This window comes from Suillus discolor (genome assembly GCF_016758755.1).
Source record: "Suillus discolor strain FC423 chromosome Unknown F5147scaffold_80, whole genome shotgun sequence".
NCBI lineage: Eukaryota > Fungi > Basidiomycota > Agaricomycetes > Boletales > Suillaceae > Suillus > Suillus discolor.
In genome coordinates, this window is record NW_024541327.1 from 165,739 (window position 1) to 185,243 (window position 19,505).

Sequence of the window (19,505 nt, forward strand, 5' to 3'; positions counted from 1 at the left end):
ATCAGAGCCTCCCTACACCAGAATCGTCACCTGTTCTGCGTCTGCGAGATGTCAAGGGGAAAGGCAAGGAGATAGAAAGTCAAACAAATGCTGAGATTACGGATTTCTCGCTCCCACCTTCCTCCGCGCGCGCACTCAGGAGCTCCTCGCCCGTCCCTTTTCCATGGATATCTGACCCATTTGGCCAAATTTCCCGGCATGCGCCCACAACTCTCCATGCTCCTGGTGAACTTGACGAGGGCAAATCCCTGACCCCCACAATGTCCATGGGTGCATATACATCTCCGATCGCATCGTTGGATGATGTAGTCATGACCGAGGCGGAACCGTCATTGCCACCTGAACTATTCGATGATAACTCCTTGAAGCCTCCTGAAGTGCAACATGTTTCGATTCGGATGTGCGACGACACGAGTGCAGAGTACAATCAGCAGAGCATTGAAACATCCCGGAAAGACGTCTTTTCCCAAGCATCACCGCAGTGTTCTCAGCCGTTTAAGAGTCTTTCTAATCAGAAGCATTCTCCTCATCCATCTCTCCCTCTAGCTCAGAGTCAGAGTCAGCACAGCGATGGTCATAGGAGAAAACGCCGCAGACTTGAAGAACATACCAGCGATGTTCCTGAGACAGAACACAGTGGCGTAGTTCAAGTCACTTCTCTCGTTTCCGCCCTCCGCTGTAGAAAGACCGAGGAATCCATCGATGGCCCCCATGATACGGCACATCCGTACTACAGGTCGTTTAGGGTTCCAACCCCAGATCCATTTCTTGATAAGACCCGCAAATTAATGTCACTGTCTCACGAGCATGAACAGCTTCCCTTCGCAATCCTGCCTAGAAACCTTGCATTCAGTCAGTCGGCTCCGTTACTTGTATCCCCTCCTCAACTAGAGATCAGTTCTCAATGCAGAGGCCACGAATCCCTTGCAACGTCCTCTTCCTCCGTCCTCGTTACTTTAACTTCGCCGCGCAATATCGCACCCGCTCCAACAATACCTCTTTTGTTGGGTAACACTTCAACTATCAGCCTCGCCTCGTCCTCGAAGATTCCACGTAATTCATTCGTTGTCTCAGAAAATTCTTCGAGTTCTCGTTCAGGGGAACGACGCAAACAACAAGAAATAGCCGAGAAACTGTGTCTAGCTCGTCCAAATTTGGTTGATCCCTCCTATGCTGTAAAGCGATCAAGGAGGCCGTCTCGGCTTAAAGAACATTCGGTATCCATCACGCAGGATATGAGCTCAAGTGCATTTGGCTCGTCTCCGTCTCACTCCATCTCTGCGCAGAACAATGGTCCGTTGTCGACTATGGTCCGCCGAAAATTCAACCCTGCATCCTCCTTTTCGACGTCGAAACAAGTCGCGGGAACAGCAGTTCGAGGTATTCCTGCCAAGCGCCGGCGTGAGCTATTGGATGAAGATACGGAAGACGTGCACCAGACAATGAATTGGGAACGAAGTCGGAGGCTTGCGTTGGATGTCACGAGTGCGCTTGCTGCGGGGCGAAAGGCGACGGATGTACTTCCACGATTAATGTGTACATCTGCTCGGCAAAGACATCTCGCGGGCTAGAAGTTATGGATGCATCTATCCGTCAGCTCACGGCGTTACACGAATAGTGCTAGTACTGCCATAGCACCTACTTTTACATACATGACCTCATGTTAATTGTATCGATAAATGCGATACTTTGGGCCCGGAGAGTAGAATACTCTTAGCAGACGAATTAGGGTGTGTGTGGGCACAATTGATACCGAGTAGCGTAACCGCTTTTATACTGTAAGAGATTACATCACGGAGTTACGATAACGAAGTTCACACCAACACTTGTCACTTATGGAACAAGGAATTGTAGGCTGTTGTAGGTGCCCTGTTACATCCTTCGGCTATCAAGCCTTCAGGTGTTGCAACAAAAACAAGGTGCGTGCGTTTTGGGGCACTCATAACAAGGTCGCCGCGGGACTCGGCCCCTCACCTATCAAGTTCTAGTGAAAATGTATAAAAATGCCCAGTACACGCACGTCGCATCTCTGCAGCCAGCCTACCCACCACAAATCTACCTCGATTCTGCTTGACACCGTTACTTTTCATAATAATGGCGAATACAGCTGAGCCCATCATTCCAACGACCATACCTGTTCAAACATTTGAAGACCATGATGACGACGTATGTTCAGTTGCACTGTTCCCCGATGAACTACGTATGGTGACGGGGTCGAAAGACGATAAGTTTCGGCTATGGAACTTGGAGGACGGGACTGTGTTGCAAGTCGTGGAGGGACATAAGCATGAATCCGAGCGGGTGCATGACTCGAAGTCGAAGCCCAACCAGGACTGGGTGGTGGGTTTGGCGATATCACGAGACGGGAAAATCATAGTAAGCGGTGTATTATTTGGAAAAATTAGGGCTTGGAATGGAGAAACTGGGAAACCCCTCTCTCGAGACATTCGAGCCCACACAAATTTTACGCGCTGGATAGACTTGTCTCCAGATGGAACTATGCTCGCGACTGGTTCAGCAGATATGACGACGAAACTATGGAGCACAAAAAATTGGGAGCTGCAAGGAAGTCCGATTAAATCGGATGGTCAAGTCTGCTGCGTTCGGTATTCACCGTCTGGTGGACAACTTGCCATCGCGACATCCAAGGATATCCAAATATATGACACACGCACAATGATACGTGTTACAAGCTTCAAGGCTTCAAAGTCGTGGAACCATTCACTTGCGTGGACACCCGATGGTAAAAGGCTTCTCTCAGGGGGAGATCTTAAAGATCCCACTATACGGGAGTGGGATACATCGACTTGGAAGCCGGTCGGTGATCCATGGACAGGCCATTCTGGCGTGATTTATGGCATTGCTGTGAATTCCCATGGGACCCTGATCGCCTCTGCGTCAGAAGATAGTCATGTCCGTCTCTGGCAGCTTTCGAATCGACGGACCATCGCCATATTCAAGCACTTCCCGGGCTATCCCATCTGCGTCACCTTTTCCATGGATGGCAAGCACATCCTCAGCGGAGGTACCGATAAGCGTCTCTCAAAGTGGGCCGTACCAGAGGACGCGTTGCCTAAATCCAAGGTAAGTCTCCACCCGATTTTTGTAATATAACTTGATTTGAACATAACTCATATAGCCCTTCACGATAAACACGATAATCCGAAATGCGTTCATAAATGGGGACTTGCCTACCGCTGAAAAGCTGCTGACACGGGCAATCAACACTGCCGCCAAAATCGACTACATTTCTTACGCTTACGCCAATCGCTCATTTCTTATGGCGCAGAAATCCGAATGGGGCCGCGCGCTTGACGATGCACGTATGGTAAGATACACTGTCGCATTTCCTCCTCCTTGACATAGGTTAACTGGCCGCATAGTCTCTCGACATCCAGCCCTCTTTGATGGGCTGTATCTCCAAGGGCATTGCCCTCTGCGGACAAAACCAGATTGAGGCCGCAATGAAAGCATTTGACCTCGCGTTCATATTTGCAGACGAAGATTCGAAGACCATCCATTTTCTTCTGTTAATAAAGGCATGTCAGTCTGTTCTCTCATAGTCCTTACTCCTAACCAGTTTCAGGCCATCGCACTTTTTAATGCAAATCAACACGAAGACGCAATGGAGCGTGTCCACGAGCTGGCTACCGCTTGTCACAGTGCTGATACTCTTGCCTGTCGTATGGTCGAAGTGAATATCAACTCAATTAAGCTCGGTTTGTACCTCGATACTGATTATCTTGACTTTTGCATGTTAGGCGTATCTAAATGTCCAACTGGGAATAATTGCCTTTAATGACGCGCGTCACAGCGAAGCTGCTGAGCACTTCGCTGTTGCTATCAACACTGGCTGTCTCTCATCTAAACCGGCCGTCGACTCCATATGTGAGGACTTATGTGTGGTACGTTGATATGATGCAGCCTCTCATGCCTCTCATGTCCAACTGATGCTTTACGCAGCTTTTCGGGTGGGACATCCAGTCCTCGTGCAAAATTGCAAATCAGAAACGGTGCTATGCACTCGTTCAGTTGAGTAGATTTCGAGATGCCGTCGATTCGTACCATCACATGATGGATATGAATGATGAAGTCACGCAGGCCAGCTGCCTCGATTGGTCTACTGGCAGGTCTTCTATAATATCACTCATACTGCAATCCTTACGTGCATGTCACTCAGCTTTCAAGGATGAATGCAGCGCGCTCTGTGCTGCCAACGGAGATACTGCCTTCGATGCGTGCGATTACGAAAAAGCAATCGCTTTTTATTCTCCAGCTATTGACCTCGGTTATGGAACCTTCACTATCTTTTTAAACCGCTGCAAGGCGAATACAGAAAAGGGGGCATGGGAGGAAGCACTCCTGGATGCGCAAAAGGTGCGATGACATCTCTTTTGTGTGGCTAATGCTCATTGTAATGCATAGGTCATCGAACTTGAGCCTTCGTCTTATATTGGATATCAGCTGAAGCATGCTGCTCTTCATGGCACACAGCGCTTCAATGAGGCTATTGACGCTTTCAACAGCATGCTCTCCAAGTTGGAGGATGCCTCTGAGTTGCACATACGAAGTAAGCCAACAAAATTCTACATCCGTCAAGATGCTCAACTCTTTCCCCAGACCTGCGCGAGCAGTATATCCGTCCATTTGAAGCGGAAGCTGTTATCCAAAAATCGATTAACACTCAACTCGAAACCGCCCCACTTCGTTTACTAGACACCACTCGTGGTATTTTATGTGACCGAGAGGCTCAAATAACCGCGTTCAAGACAAGCACCGAGTACAACGAACTTCTGCGATTCGTAATGACGCGTCCAGACCCGCGTGAGGAGCACATCAGAAAAGTAGTGGAAAGATACTTCCGTTGCGTCATGCTGTCACACAGGTGGGACAAGACGGACCCGAAGTCACGGTTGCAAGACATTCAGGGAAAGTTCGTGTACGAGTTGCGTCCAATTGATGGCATCGTCAAGTTGCAGTTGTTCTGCAGAACTGCTTGCAATGCGGGGTATCGCTGGGCCTGGATGGATACGTGCTGCATCGACCAGACCAACAACGTTGAGCTCAACGAATCGATCAACTCCATGTTTGTCTGGTATCATCATGCAGCACTTACCATCGTCTACCTCTCAGATGTTCCACCTTCCTCCAGGTCCGGCACACTGGCAAAGAGTGTCTGGAACAAACGAGGATGGACATTTCAAGAACTTATGGCCTCGAAATGCATCCTCTTATATCAGAAGGATTGGACTCTATATCTTAACAATCGCTCTCCCAACCACAAGCATTCCAATGAGATCATAGAGGAGTTGGCAGATGCTACAGGAATCGACCGAGAGGCTCTCATTTCTCTCCGTCCAGGGACGAAAAATGCCCGAAGGAGACTCCAATGGGCATGCTCGCGTATCACCACACGGCCAGAAGACATTGCTTACTCCTTGTTTGGCGTCTTCAACCTCCGCCCAGGCGTTGATTATGGGGAAGGGAAACAGAATGCCCTTGGGCGGCTCTTGAAAGAGATCATAAATGACCGTGATGGCGACATTACCATCCTGGACTGGGTTGGAAGACCATCCGAATTCAACAGCTGTTTTCCAGCCGAAATCTCTTCATACAAAGCTCCACCGTACACATCCCCGTCTCTATCTCCTGAAAAGCTGTCCGAATCAGTCTCGTTGCTACGAGATGCTGGGATTGTACAATCGGCTAAGAAATTATACAGTAAACTCGACTCCCTTCATGCTCCCCACCTTCCGCATAAACGTCTACATCTGCCTTGCATCGCATTCCGTGTCACCAACATTAGACGGACGAGCCATCGAGGCCAGGATAAACCTATCACGTATGAAGTCAAGACAGGCGGACTCCAAGACCTACTGATCACCACGGAAGACGAGCTCCTCCCGAAAAAAATATTCTCTCGAACGTCTCAGTTCTTGCTCATTCGTCCGTGGGATCTTGGTCTTCTCGAGTCGCCTGATGGCGTGGACAGCGTAGACAATTGGACCCCGCCCGAATCCCCCGCAGACGTTTCGCCTGATGGGTCTTCCGAAGAGCATGGGCTGGTTGACTCGGAACGAGCGTTGCGATTAATTGTTCGCCTTGGACAACCTTTTAGCGCATTTTTGCTAAAGCGCGAGGCTCGTCCCACAGAATACAAGAGAGTTGCCTCGGATCACAGTATTATTGCACAACTCGAAAACATGACTCGTATTGACGACATGGAAGTCAGGGCAGTAGATATATTGTAGTGGAGAATTTTGAATTTTACTTGGATTGTCATCGGAGAGTGCTAAAATTTTAGACCGGACTGGTATTTTGCAGGTGTACACTGTATAGATCCCATGATGACCGTGACGCAGTTTGATCTTATCTCGGAAGGATGTGGATGGTCGCCGGCACGATCACCGGTCATCGATTCATCGATCAACTCGAAAGGCATCTAGGCGCCAGACAGCTTTCCCTAGCTAAGAACCGTGCATCAAGTACTAGCAAAGTCCAACCCCGTGCTACTTACTCTACGTAGATATTGTGGAAACAATGTCTATGCCAGGGCTCAAACCCATTATCTTCTATGATATTCCCAGCATCGTGCAGACATGGTCTCCAAACACGGTGAAAACAAGGCAGGTTACCCGCCTTAAGAGTTCCTCTTCGTCGTTGACATGTCATAGATACTGTCTCACCTTCAAGGGCCTACCCTTCCAGACCGTCTGGCTCGAGTACCCGGAGATCAAATCATTCTACGAACAACATTCTCTTGCGCCCACCACCTTGCGTAGCATCAAGGGAATTCCAACGCCCGTGCACACGCTTCCTGTCATCATGGATCCAAATACGAATAGGTTTATTACAGACTCCTTTGCGATTGCACAGTACCTTGATGAGCAATACCCCGATACACCGCAAGTATTGCCGCATAACACAGCTGCGCTGGTGCACGCCTTTCATACTGCGCTGCATGGCGCCATAAGGGGCATTGTCATGCTAGGCAGTTTTAGAGGTGCTCAGAAACTTAATCCCAAGAGCAAGGAGTATTATATTCGCACTCGTGTGGAGCGATTCGGCATTCCATGGGAGCAGTTTGCGACGCCCGAGAAAAGAGAGGAACAATGGAACATACTGCGTGCTGCGTGCAATACCATAGATGGGTGGTATGCAACCGGCGGCGGTCAATTCATAATGGGGGATACACCATGTTTCGCTGACTTCGTGGTTGCGGGACTATGCAAGTGGATACAATATTGCTTTGAGAATCAGGAGTGGGAAGAAGTGAAGAGTTGGAACGGGGGGCGATGGAGGAGACTAGTTGAAGCAACTGACAGGTATCTTGATTGTTCGAAGTAGTTCCGTTGAGCGTAATGCTCTCGGCTTATCTGCATGAGCAGAATTCAAATGACAAACAGGATGTAATAACAATTGTGAATCGACAAGTGAAATATTGATACAATATGGAGCCATGGCAAGATGCAAGTCCGTACTACACTACTGCAGGGTCTGGCTATGTTGGAGGTGGGCGACGGAGAGTAACAGGGGGTTTTGGTGCGGTGGTCTCTGCTGCAGGCTTCAGCCGCTTCGCCAGAGAATCGTCCGTGACCAGATCTTCTTCTCGACTACGTTTGCTAGCTGCGCCAATGATGGCTATCCCTGTAGTACCGGAGGTAGTTGCAGCGGGGGGTGGAGCGCCACCCCGACCAGGAGCTGCACCTCGGATGTTGATGCCTCTTCCAGTGCCGCGCGGAGCAACTCTGCCTCGGCCACCTCTGGGAACACCAAGTGAGACCGCACCACTGGTGGGTGGCTTTTCTCCACTAGCAGCTGCAGGTTGGCCTGCTGGGGCTGCGGCGGCAGGCTTTACGGCTGTTGCACTTGATGCAGTTGCTACCTGAGTGGAAGCCGTGACTGGTTGTGAAGTAGAAGCTGCAGCGGTAACTGGGGGTGGTATCTTGGAGGTCGACGCTGTAGGCGTTTGCGGTGGCGGAGCCTCGGGGATCAAACCAGCCTTTCGCCACTCCAACACTTGCGCTTCCAGATCCTTGAGCTTGGCCTGAGATCGAACAAGCTGACCATCTTTGATCTTGCTCTTCGCCTGCGATTCTAATCTACCCCGCTCGACCGCTGTATCCAACTCTGCGTTATGTCGTTCTTGGAGCTCTGCGTCATGAGCAGCGATGGCAGCGGCAATAGCGGCTTTCGTTGCCTCATCGGAAGAAGTAGCAGCCTCCGGTTTGGCAGCCTTAGTAGCAGCGTCTACTGCTGCCTTGAGGGCTGCCTCGTGCTGAGTAGTCAGCTGAGCTCGTAGAGCCTCCAGTTCTTGGGCATGCTTCTTCGAGAGTTCCTCGGTGTTTACAAAAGTACCGCCAGCAGTCATTTCACTCTTGGCCTTCTCGACAGCGGCGGCGACAGCGGCTGCTTGTTCCGAGTTGAACCTTTCTCTGGCTCGGTGCATTTCCTGAATTCTAGCTTGGAATTTATCGTTGGATTGACGGAGGTTCCTGACGTTATCGGATGCCTTTTTCGCCGTATCGTCTAAGGTCTAAAAAAGCCGTTAGTGTAACTTCGCACAGTGAAACCGAGTGACCAACACTAGCACGCGCTAATGCCTCATCTCGCGCCTTTATGAGTTCAAGCTTTTCCGACTCCCAGGAGTGTGCAGCATCGGAAGGTAGAGTAGAGGATCCAGCTTTGCTCAGAGCCTCATTTTCTGCTAGAAGCCTATCTCTCTCCTCCCTGAGGGAAGCCTAGATGAACAGGGTAAGTAACAAAACTTTGACTTGTGAGAAAAGCATACAATGAGCGTAGCTTGATCTGATGGACCTTCGGGAGACGCCTGGGCTTTCACAGCTCTCTCATTGGCCAACGCTTGCTCTAAAGCGACTTTCTCTTGCCGTAGCGTCTCTAGCTGGGAGTTCAACTGCTGCGATGCATCAGATGCCGAGGTGGTGCGCAATGCGTCTCGTTCGGCAGTAAGAGTTTTGATCTTGCCCTCGAGCTCATTGACGGTGGCATTGAGTTGAGACTTCTCGCTGTTAAGTAACCCAAGGCTAGATTTGAACTTGTCTACATTTTTCGTGTTGCTATCTTTGTGGGTTCTGAAGTTAGCTTCGAGACGCGAGAGCTTGAGACTGGTCAGAACGGCGTTATCGTTTGAAAAAAATATATGTACCCGGGCCTGGATAGTGTTTGCTCGTTCTTCATGTTCTGTAGCCACTTTCTCCACATCAGCCTTCTGAGTTTTCAGCGTTTCAATTTCATCTTTCAGCGTTTGAATCTCAGCGGGGTCAGTACGATCATACTGCCAAGCCATGTCAGCCTGAAAAAAAGACGAACGATTCCGACCACTTACTTTGCTCAGCAACTGCGCGTTGCGCTCTTGCCAACGGCGGCTCTCTCCCTCAAGACGTGTGATCTGTGCATCCCTAGCTCGTAGCTCTGCCTGTGCCACACGAGCCTGTTCCTTGACAGGTTCGAGCTCTGCAGACAATGCCTGCAGTTTCGCATCGAGCTCGCGAGAACGTTTAGCATAAGTCTCGCAGTCAGCGCGGAGGGTGGCATTGCTTTCCCGAAGAATGTTGAACTGGTTGATCCTTTCCAACATCTCAGCGTGCTGAGCATCCGAAGTCGCCGCTTCCATCGCCCGTTCCCGTTCCTGACGCCAGCGTCATTGATGATCAACAATAATGGATACTCAAAAACGTACCTCAGCAAGGGTTGCCCTGGTCTCTTGCAAACTCTGAGTCAGATGCTCGATCTGAGCCTTCAAGCGGACGTTCTCCTGTTTACTAAGCTCAAGCTGGAGATCAACTATCTCTTTCTCCTTGCGCAGGTAAGCCACAACAGATCTGAGTTCCGAAACTTTGGTATCCACATCGCCACCGATATCTGCGTCACCAGAAGTGCTATCTGTAGCGGAGGAGTCTGCAGCCTGACGTATACGCGTAGCTTGAGTGCTGACAGTCTCGAGATGTTGATGAAGAAGAGCATTCTGTGCGGACAGATCCCTGGACCTATATTTGAATGAGATTTAAGGACCGATCGGCGTCCAATCAGGGACTCACCGTGCATTGAGATCAGCAATTTCCTTGTCCAAAGTCTCTTTTTGCTGCTTCCAGCTGCCCTCAGATGCTGCCAGCTTAGCTTGGGCATTAGCAGCTTCTGACAGGTTTTCTCTAGAGGTAGTTTGAGCGACGGATAGCTGTTGCTTGAGGGCCTCGATAGTCTTGATCGACTCAGCATGGAGAACCACTTCGCGTGAGTATCTATCTTCTGCAGCCTAGAAAGACTAAGAACGCAGATAACAACAGAGTAATGGCAACTTACAAGTGCCCTTTCCTCCTGCTGACGAACTTCACTCTCACGAGTGGTGCGGTCAGTCTCAGAAGTCTTCTCAGAGGTGCTCAAGTCGACGATGGTATCCTCCAAGATCTTCTTGTCATTAGTCCAAACCAGCCGCTCCGACTCAAACGTGCGTTGAAGTTCAGAGAGCTTGTCAGCAGACTGTCGTATACCATCCTCCACGCTGCGCAGTTTATCTTGCAGGATCTTGTACTCTAGCTGTAAAAAGTGGTGTGAGAACCAAAGCTCTGGTAATTGGAGTGGACCCTACCTCGTTCTTTGAAATCTGCGCCTCAGTCTCAGCCTTGTATTGATCATGCGTAGCATTCAGAGCTGACAGGGCAGCTTCGTTGGCTTGAGAGATCTCTTGGAATTGCTGCATGTGACTACGGGCAGCTGCGAGATCAACTTGAGCGACCTTCAAAGCAGACCTAGAATGGACCTGTTCAGTATGGTGCCACAAACATAGTACTTGGACACCAACCGTAATTCCGCGACTTCCTGCTCGAGTTGCTGTTCACGTGGAAGGTCTTGCTCAGTAGCAGGTGCAGCGCCATTCGCAACCGATGGGCGACGTTCGTATACGGCAAGCTTCTCCTCGTTACCTTGTAGCTGGCGTGTAAGCTGGTCAACGCGCTCTTGGAGGTGGACTTTGCTGGTTTCTGCGCCGACGAGAGACTCCCGAACTTGAGATAGCTGTTCAGTCTGCAAAGGGTAAGGACCGGTGTATCCACAAAGAAGGTGAAGCATACCGTCTTGTCCAGGCGGGTTTGCAGGTCCTTCAAGTCGATATCCTTCTGAAGCGTGACGTGGCGGACTGAGTCGCGCTCCTGCGAGAGCTGAGCCTTCAGGTCTTTCCTGTAGCAGTCAATTAGCCTTTCCTCACATTGAGAGGATACATTCAGATGCGCACGTCTGGTCATCCATCGCCTGGATCTGGTTTTCCAGGCGGCGGCGGTCGTTTTCTCCCGATCGTTCAAGATCGCCATGCATCCTCTGCACATTGGCCATAAGGTCAGCCAGGTGAGACCGTTCCACGGAGAGGGTCTTGTTCTCTTGCACCAAGCGAGCTTGTACAGACTTGAAATGACAATACTCAACACGACGTTTCTCGTAAACACAACAAAAAAGACAAACCTCCCATATTTTCTTCTCTGCACGCAGGTTTGCATTCTCATTGCGCAACTGCTCGACACGACTATTAGCCTCGGACAACTCCTGCTGAGCTCGGTTACACTCGATATCGATTCGAGTATACTGGTCGTAGAGTTGTTGATTGCGTTTGGTCAAGTTGTCGAGATCACGGGTATGTAACGCTGCTTCGTCTTGGCTCATGCGATGACGGTCTTAAATGAAAAATAAAAAGACCGAAAGCACAAACAGACTGTGAAAGTGCCTACCAGTGAGATATTCGACCTTGGCATTAGCCTTGGCAAGCGTGACGTTAACCTGCCCGAGATCGCGATGCGCCTGCTGTAACTCCTCTCGAAGTTTCACAGAATCCGTGCCCATCTCAGCTTTATAAGCCTCGAACTGAGCTTGCACGTCTTCAAGTTCCGCAGCTAGATTGTTCTTGATAGGACCAGCAACGCCGTTGATGTCACCGTTGACGCCCGCATGCAGTCCCGAGCGCTCAGCCCGCGCAAGCATGGCTTTCAACGCATCCCGCTCCTTCATGTATGCCTGAATTGTCATATCGCTGCTCTTCTTCTGCCTCTCAAGCTGTGCGGCCAGATCCTGAATCGCCTCATGCGCCTCTCTCACGGCTTCACTCTGCTCTTGGTCGAGCGCTTCGCGGTACTCATGCTCTTCCGCCTCCATTTTGGAGCCAAGCTCACGTACAATCTTGAGGAGCTTCTGGTTCTGCTCTTGTAGCCCACCAATACTGCGGAAGAGTACGAGATTGTTCGTGATGACAGCATCAATGTTTTCAGCTGGTAGGGCCTCCATTTCTTCCATCTCAACATCCGTGGGCAAGGACGGGTCTGTGCGCCTCCCGAGTTCCTTAAGCAGAGTTTGAACTTGCCGACCGAGGTCATCAAGCTGCCGTTGCAAAAGTTCATTCTCTGAGTGAGACTTCTTCAACTTCTGCGAGGCTTCCTGGAATGCGTTTGAGTTAGCTTCCCGTTCGGCAAGCGCGGTGGAGAGTTGTAAGGCAAGTTGTGCGGCTTCGGATTGTAGGCGGTCGTACTCCTCTCGTTGCTGTGATAGAATGGGGGCCTGAACAGATGGATTAGACTAGCATTTCGACAATGTGGGAATGCGACTTACCCGTTCCTCGATCTGAGCTAACACTGCAGAAAGAGTTCTGTCCATGTGATCATACTCGGATGACTTCTTCGCAAATTCATCCTGCAAGCGAACATAGTCGGCGTAGACCTCGGTAAACGTCTTTCCGGTTTTCTGTGCCCTGCTGACCATTGCGACCGTCGGGCTCAGGCCAAACATACCCTCCATTCCGGCCGCTTGAGCAGAATTGCGAGCAGGAGTTGCAGGGGTTCCTGGGACGGATGCTGCGCGGGAGGCGACAGGCAGTTCACCACGATTCATGCGCTCGAGGACTGTTTCAAGTTGATCAACCTTTCGTTCCGCTTCCTCTCGGGCCCGCTTCTCCTTCTCAACTTCAGCGTGCAAAGCTGCCTCGCGTCGCTCGGCGCGTTCTCCGACACCTGCCCATTCGCGTTCAATACCCTCGACAATCTCCTTCGCCTGCTTCTCGCGGTCTTCCATGATGCTTACGAGTCGTCGCAGTCCGGACGCTTCATTAGTGAACGCTGCTTCCTGTTCTGCGAGCTGTCCGGTCAGATCCTGTACGCGTGCAAGAGCCTGCGTGAGCTGGTGTGCTTGAGACGAGTGCGCGCTCTGGAGAGCTTTGAACGCGCTCTCCGATGCGGAGTGCTGCTGGGTGAGTGAGTCGTGTGCGGCTTGCAGAGTCGCAAGCTCAGCATGTTTCGTGCGCCGGTACTTGGCGTGTTCTTCGATTTTGGACGATAGTTCGATGGTTGCTCGTTCAACTTCGGACTGTGCGAGTTGGAGTTGCTGCGTAAGAGAGTCGATCTTGAACTAGATGTGCGTTAGATGAAAGAACGCCACGTTTCAGATATAGAGTATACATGCCTTGCTGGATGTTTCTGATGAGCGAAGTTCGCGCACTTGAGTCTCCTGTGTTTGGTGTTCTTGACGTGCCTGTCGAAGGCTGTTGCGCAAGTTTTGCACCTCATCTACGAGAGATAAACGATTAATTCATGAAAGAAATATAAATAACGTACCGTCGCGCTGCGTTGCATCTTCCTTCAACCTATTTACCACACCCATAAGGTCACGTTTTTCGCGTTCAGCGTCCTCGATACGATGTTTAAATTGATCAAGTTCGGTCGACGAAGTGTATTGCGAGGTACTGAGGTTTGAGATCTGTGCTTCTAGACCATTTTTCGATGCAGCTGCGGGGAACATAAGCTTTGAGTGTATTGTATCACAACCGAACTATACCTACCAAGCTGCTCCTTTTCTTGCCTCGTGACTGTGAGTTGGCTCTGAACGTTTTCGAGGGAAGTTTCAAGACTCTTTGTCTTGTTCTCCGCATCTTGATAAGCCTGGTCTAGTTCCACTTCCCTCCGTTCGACCTCGGCTCTGGCCTCCTCTAGGTCTCTCTGAGTGGCATTGGTTTCGGTTACTTGTGCAAGAAGCAATCTGTACACAGATACTATTGTTTCAGGTGTTGGAGTAGCAAACGAGACTTCTGGTATCAAGCTTGAAAGTGCTTCGACATCGATGTCGATAGGTAGTGGGATGCTGAATGGTGGCGGATGACTGAACTCGTCTGTTCCTTGGGTTGATGTGCCATCGAAGTCGTTCTGAGTGGCTGCGGCTGCGGCAGCCTTGCTTTTTCGCCTTGTGCCCACCATGTAATATGGGGAGAGATGACGACCAGAGCCTTGCAAGACCTTGAAATTGCAGACAATGCAAGGCCTGCTATAGACTCCCACGCCACGGTTCCATACATACATGGATTCCTTTTTTGGATATGATAGTTCTGCTCTTGAAACCCAAGCTACTGATCGTCCTTCTTTCAACTTTCAACTTTCATTTATCATGTCTTTCTTCAATTCAATAGGGTGAGTTCGTGATCAGAGTCCTAAAAACCGTCTAACAATTTATTACAGTCGTTCTATGTCGCGTACACCGCGCGGACCAAAGCGTTCGCCTACACCAACCTCTTCGACGTTCTCGTCTGACATGCCACCCCCACCCATACCTTCGTCTCCAGTCACACCTATAGCACAAAAACCTCTTTATTTGTGCAGCCCATTTGTAGAGGCAGCACTCGTCAAAGGAAACTTCAAGACCATCGTCGTTCTTCCGAAGTATGTTGACATTATGGAGTGGGTAGCCGTCAATGGTATGTCCATCGGTCTCATTTTTCCGAACCGTCTCACATAGCGCCTTAGTATTCGACTTTTATACCAACCTCAACGAGTTTTATGGCGTCATTTCGGAGTGCTGTACGCAGCAATCATGTCCAACCATGTCTGCTGGACAAAAGTGCGTGTATCCCTTTTCCGAGCGCATTCGTCTATAAAATATGCCCTTCAGTCTTAACTACACATGGATCAATCAAGATCGCAAGAGCGTCCACCTTGCTGCGCCCACCTACATCGACTACGTCATGACATGGATTCAAAACCTTCTCGATGATGAAAATGTCTTCCCTACAAAGTCTGGTGAGTGCCTTCTTACTTTACCTCGCCTCCCTCTATAATCATTCATAAAGGACACGACTTCCCTCAATCATTTCCCTCGACTGTCAAACACGTGTACCGTCAACTCCTTCGCGTATTCGCACATATCTATCACGCGCATTACCCTCAAATCCTCCATCTGCGTTCAGAGCCGCATTTCAACTCCCTCTTTGCCCATTTTCTCGCATTTGGGCGAGAATATGAACTGTTGGACATCAAAGACGTGAAGGGCGCTGCTAACTCACCTGTTGGCGCTGGCATGCTTTGGGAAAGGTGGAGGGAAATGGGAATCTTGGAAGGTTAAATTACTTGCGGGACAAGTATGCGGTGTAGTGGGTATTTGATTTTGTTGAACGGCTCGTTCACTCCATTGTATTAATGTAGACAATTTGGAATTACGTTCATTTTTTGCCGTCGTTTATTATAATTTACGCAGCAAAATCGAAACCATACTGTGGTGCTTACTAGTATGGGCCCGTGCTATTAGTATGTAGTGGGTCCGGTAACGAGGGCGTCCTTATGCTTTCTGCATTCCATTCAGTGACATCCATCCTCCCAATAAGTAACCTCTGCAGACGAGACCAGCCAGTTTATCGTGCAACTTTCTTCCCCGCAACCTCGGACATCATGATGTTACCACCGAGCGTGGGAGTGAATTACCGCATACAGTACTGTGGCTGCGGCACGAACTTGACGGTACACTTATCTCCGGAGAAGGTTGCGTGGTAGTTCTTCAAAGCTTCAAGCTTCAAGTTGCGGCCACACACAGTATCACGTACGTTCAAGCTTAATTTAAGCTTCAAGCTTGAATAGGCTTCTGTTCGATATCTGCACCATCACAATGGTGTTCTATCATTCACTCCCGCCCATTCAGCTACTCAGGTCCAAGTAGTGCTCACAATCTTATTCCGAGACAGACACAGGTTTCGGCTTCTATGAATAATCCATGCTGACGAAAAACAACGGCACCGGCTCCGAGCGCAGTTGGACATAGTCCTGTGCCTGTAGTACAAGCCGTTCAACTTCGTAGTCCACGCCGTTCTCAGCATCAATAGAAACGGCAACTTTATAAATGATCTCCCAATAGATCCCACTTCGAATCAAACATAACGATGAACCTATTTACCATCCCCTCTCCATCAAGTCTCTGGACAACCGTACGTCCGGGTGGCGCATTTAACATTGCTTGTTCATTTGCCGCATTATGGGCCTTTGTCAAAGTCCTAAGGATGCTTCGCTGGCGAGTGAAGACGACTCAACTGCTGGGTCCGCCTCGTACCAGCCTCGTATATGGCGTATCGCACGACCTCGCTATATCTCAAAATAGTGCTGCAATGTATGAACGTTGGGCGACGGAATATGGGGTAGTGTATATGATTCCGAGCGTCCTCGGGCAGACTACAGTTGTGCTGTGTGACCCAAGAGCTATTGCACACTTCTACACTCGCGAGATTCGGACATATGTGCATACGCCCCTTTCGTTGGCGCTTCTGGAGGCAGCAGTATGTTAACGTCATCATCTTACCTTGTCTGTTTCATATCTCCTGTCAGGTTGGCAAAGGGCTACTATGGGCTCAGGGCGAAACCCACAAAAGGTACTGTTCAGCTCTTGTCCTTGCGCAAGCGACTTACCTACCACCCGCGAATTAGGCAGCGGAAGGCCCTCACGCCAGCATTCAGTAATGCAGCCATTCGGAAGCTCACATCGGTATTTTATGACTCAGCATACAAGGTAAGGATTTGCGATGTGGGAAATGCAGCATCTTTGAACTTGATACGTTACAGGCCAAAGGAAAATGGGATACTGTCATTGAATCGAGCAAAGATGGTGACGCTGTAATCGAAGTCCAGAACTGGTGCGTAGCTTTTCTGACTTGCAAGTGCCATTCCTAATCGAAACGACTCAAAGGATGAATCATATATCGTATGCGAGGATGTTTTGTCATTAACGCCTCGAACTGACGGAACATCAGTTTGGACACGGTTGGCATTGCTGGTTTCTCCCATGATTTTGGCTCGCTCGATGGAAAGCCCGCCAGCGTGACCGAAGTGTTTGATACATTCGGAAGCAACCAACCTTCAGCAATGAACGAATTTTTTATTCTGCTCGCATCAGTATTTCCTATCATTCTCAAGATCCCCACTAAGCGCCGGAATCTATTCAAGAAACTTAGCGTCACCATGGAACAAATATCTAATGAATTGCTGATTCGCAGCCGCCGGGAGAAAGACGCGAATATGAGTCAGGGAGGCGAGGAGAATTCCCTCGTCGGATTGTTGAGTATGCTTTCCAAAATATTGATCGTAGTTTTTTTTATTAATGTGGTGATCAGTTAAATCTGAAGGTCAGGATGCCGAGCTTCATATGTCGGCGGAGGAAGTAGTGGCTCAGGTCCGTGGCGACGATGTATCACAGCCATGATTTGCAAGCTCACATCCCGCAGATGAAGGTCTTGCTTCTCGCGGGTTATGAGACGACATCCGGCGAGTCAGTTTCTTTCCCGCTGCTGTCATATTGGCTGACTCTTCGTCTACAGTCAGTCTTACGGTGAGTTTATTGCACGATTGCGTCTGCACGCTATTAATGTGATGATCAGTGGGCGCTGATCGAGCTATCACGACACCCCGATGTCCAAACCAGGCTCAGAGAAGAATTACTTGCCTTCGGCCCTGATCCAACATATGACCAATTAAAGGCCAACCTTCCGTACCTGGATGCGGTTGTGCATGAAACCCTACGACTTCGTCCTCCAGTGCCAGAATCCGTTCGTGTTGTGAGTGTGTATGTCTACATGTGAATAGACACGACAACTTTAAGTCCACAGGCAGCAGAAGATGACGTTCTTCCCTTGAGCGAACCTGTGCGCACGGCGTCCGGCAACATGACAGACAGTATATCTATAGCAAAAGGGACATTGATCACGATATCAATTCCGGCAATCAATCGTTCTTCGGCCATCTGGGGACCTGACTCAAAGGAATTCAAGCCTGACCGTTGGCTGACCGAAGACGGGATCGGTGGGAAGGCCAAGGAAGTCCAAGGTCATAGGCATCTGCTGACATTTGTCGATGGCCCGAGGGCGTGTCTTGGAAAAGATTTTGCGATCACGGAATTCAAGGTGAATGATGCGAATCAGTAACCTTGGACGTTGTTTACTGTGATACAGACGGTTTTATCGGTTCTGGTGAAGAACTTCGTGTTTGAAATGCGGGATGGACCAAATACTCCAGTCGAAGCTGCGAGGGGGATTTTACCTCGTCCGCGGGTTGTTGGAGAGGATGGTACTGGAGTGCCTTTGAGAATTCGTCAGTATGAATGATTTGTTCGCTGCACCAGATTTTACTACATTTTCCCCCACTTATTCGCGACCAAAACCCTTGGTTTGTATTCAAATCAGAAGAGGTATATACGATTGATATTGTAATATGGACGCTATATAGCTTTGTATGCGCTATCCTTGCTATCCTTTTTGTTTCCAAGCGGAGCATTCCCAGAACATCGACGCCCATGGATTTGAAGTGATAAGTAGTGTACACAAAACTGATAAGTTTATTAGGGCATCGACATTCTGGTCGATTTGCTCGTCTTCTTCCAATGTATGCTTTTGGCATCGGCTGGTCGGGTGTGGTACTAGTCGCGGGATACATAGGCGAGGTTGATTGAGCACGACGTGTAAAGAAACCCCATTAGCTGCTCTTGTGACATGGAGTCATTTTCTGGCAGGCGGTATCGAGAAACCAAGTTCCAGAAGTGACGAGCCAAGGAGATGCTGGATGCTGTGGATGGAAGTGACGGCTGGGAAGACCAACACAAGTACCTTGTATCGATACTATTAAGCATGTACCCTGTACAATATTAATGTAGTGGGACCGGTAACGAGGGCATCATTATGCTTTCTGTATTCCATGCAGTGAGGGCCACATCCATCGTAACCTCTACGAGACCAGCCAGTTTAGCGAACGTTGACACGTGGAATACGGCCTTTGTAAGCTCACCGCATGAAGATATCACAGTCGAGCTCACGTTCAATGTGCCTCCTTCTTAATGCCCTCGTCTGAGAATCTGCGCCTCATTCTCTTTTATCCCCTACGCTCATCCCCATTTGCGCGTCGTCCAACGATTTTTGTCCACCCGCCCACCTCCCTATTTTATACTCCAGCGTGTTTTGGTCTGGATTCGTGTTTCTTTCGGACCCTTGGTCTATGTACGTTTTCAGACCGATGACGCTCCGAAGGTCTGTCTCTTCTCTTCCAGAAGTTCGCGCTTGCGGCTTTCTCCGGATCACGTGCCCGGTCCAGATTCGCGCCTCCCCTGCAGACCTTCCCACACACAAACCGAATCAATACTCAACAAAATCTCTTCTGATTCGTTTCTCAAAGCTCTTACCTTGTTTCTACTAGTTCTCTCATCATCACTTACCCGCAGTAGTC

At 49.6% G+C, this 19,505-nt stretch overlaps 4 protein-coding genes across 4 annotated transcripts; 3 read left to right on the forward strand and 1 right to left on the reverse strand.

Moving 5' to 3' along the window:
• The first annotated feature begins 6,383 nt into the window (after nt 1–6,383).
• On the forward strand, nt 6,384–7,404 carry F5147DRAFT_719960 (uncharacterized protein). Its single transcript, XM_041438795.1, has 2 exons — nt 6,384–6,626; nt 6,675–7,404. Exons 1-2 carry the CDS (start codon nt 6,541–6,543, stop codon nt 7,345–7,347), a joined length of 759 nt encoding a protein of 252 aa, XP_041287482.1. The 5' UTR covers nt 6,384–6,540; the 3' UTR covers nt 7,348–7,404.
• A 20-nt stretch (nt 7,405–7,424) lies between these two features.
• F5147DRAFT_417202 (uncharacterized protein) lies at nt 7,425–14,450 on the reverse strand. The gene is made up of 18 exons (XM_041429718.1): nt 13,829–14,450; nt 13,605–13,775; nt 13,453–13,556; nt 12,607–13,398; nt 11,736–12,555; nt 11,473–11,681; nt 11,249–11,415; nt 11,088–11,193; nt 10,820–11,040; nt 10,607–10,766; nt 10,321–10,554; nt 10,059–10,273; nt 9,701–10,007; nt 9,347–9,649; nt 9,167–9,295; nt 8,792–9,118; nt 8,586–8,741; nt 7,425–8,536 (listed from the first exon to the last, which is right to left on the reverse strand). Exons 1-18 carry the CDS (start codon nt 14,340–14,342, stop codon nt 7,502–7,504), a joined length of 5,970 nt encoding a protein of 1,989 aa, XP_041287483.1. The 5' UTR covers nt 14,343–14,450; the 3' UTR covers nt 7,425–7,501.
• Nucleotides 14,428–15,378, forward strand: F5147DRAFT_585141 (Mob1/phocein; the record flags this gene model as incomplete). The annotated part of the gene is made up of 5 exons (XM_041431841.1): nt 14,428–14,450; nt 14,499–14,734; nt 14,784–14,877; nt 14,929–15,056; nt 15,107–15,378. 5 exons carry the CDS (start codon nt 14,428–14,430, stop codon nt 15,376–15,378), a joined length of 753 nt encoding a protein of 250 aa, XP_041287484.1.
• An 808-nt stretch (nt 15,379–16,186) lies between these two features.
• F5147DRAFT_779093 (cytochrome P450) lies at nt 16,187–18,394 on the forward strand (the record flags this gene model as incomplete). The annotated part of the gene is made up of 12 exons (XM_041442243.1): nt 16,187–16,576; nt 16,626–16,669; nt 16,725–16,806; nt 16,860–16,930; nt 16,984–16,998; nt 17,048–17,355; nt 17,408–17,466; nt 17,519–17,562; nt 17,616–17,622; nt 17,672–17,848; nt 17,900–18,193; nt 18,242–18,394. The coding sequence occupies 12 exons, from the start codon at nt 16,187–16,189 to the stop codon at nt 18,392–18,394; spliced, it is 1,644 nt and encodes a 547-aa protein (XP_041287485.1).
• Nucleotides 18,395–19,505: the final 1,111 nt, after the last annotated feature.

Excerpts from the sequence above, each read along its gene's own strand:
- F5147DRAFT_719960 (XM_041438795.1), top strand. The coding sequence starts at position 6,541 with ATGTCTATGCCAGGGCTCAAACCCATTATCTTCTATGATATTCCCAGC. Across the intron at positions 6,627-6,674 it reads CCAAACACGGTGAAAACAAG|ATACTGTCTCACCTTCAAGG; the intron begins GCAGGTTACCCG and ends GACATGTCATAG.
- F5147DRAFT_417202 (XM_041429718.1), bottom strand. The coding sequence starts at position 14,342 with ATGTATGTATGGAACCGTGGCGTGGGAGTCTATAGCAGGCCTTGCATT. Across the intron at positions 13,776-13,828 it reads GCAAGAAAAGGAGCAGCTTG|CTGCATCGAAAAATGGTCTA; the intron begins GTAGGTATAGTT and ends TGTTCCCCGCAG. Across the intron at positions 10,274-10,320 it reads AGCAGGAGGAAAGGGCACTT|GCTGCAGAAGATAGATACTC; the intron begins GTAAGTTGCCAT and ends TAGTCTTTCTAG.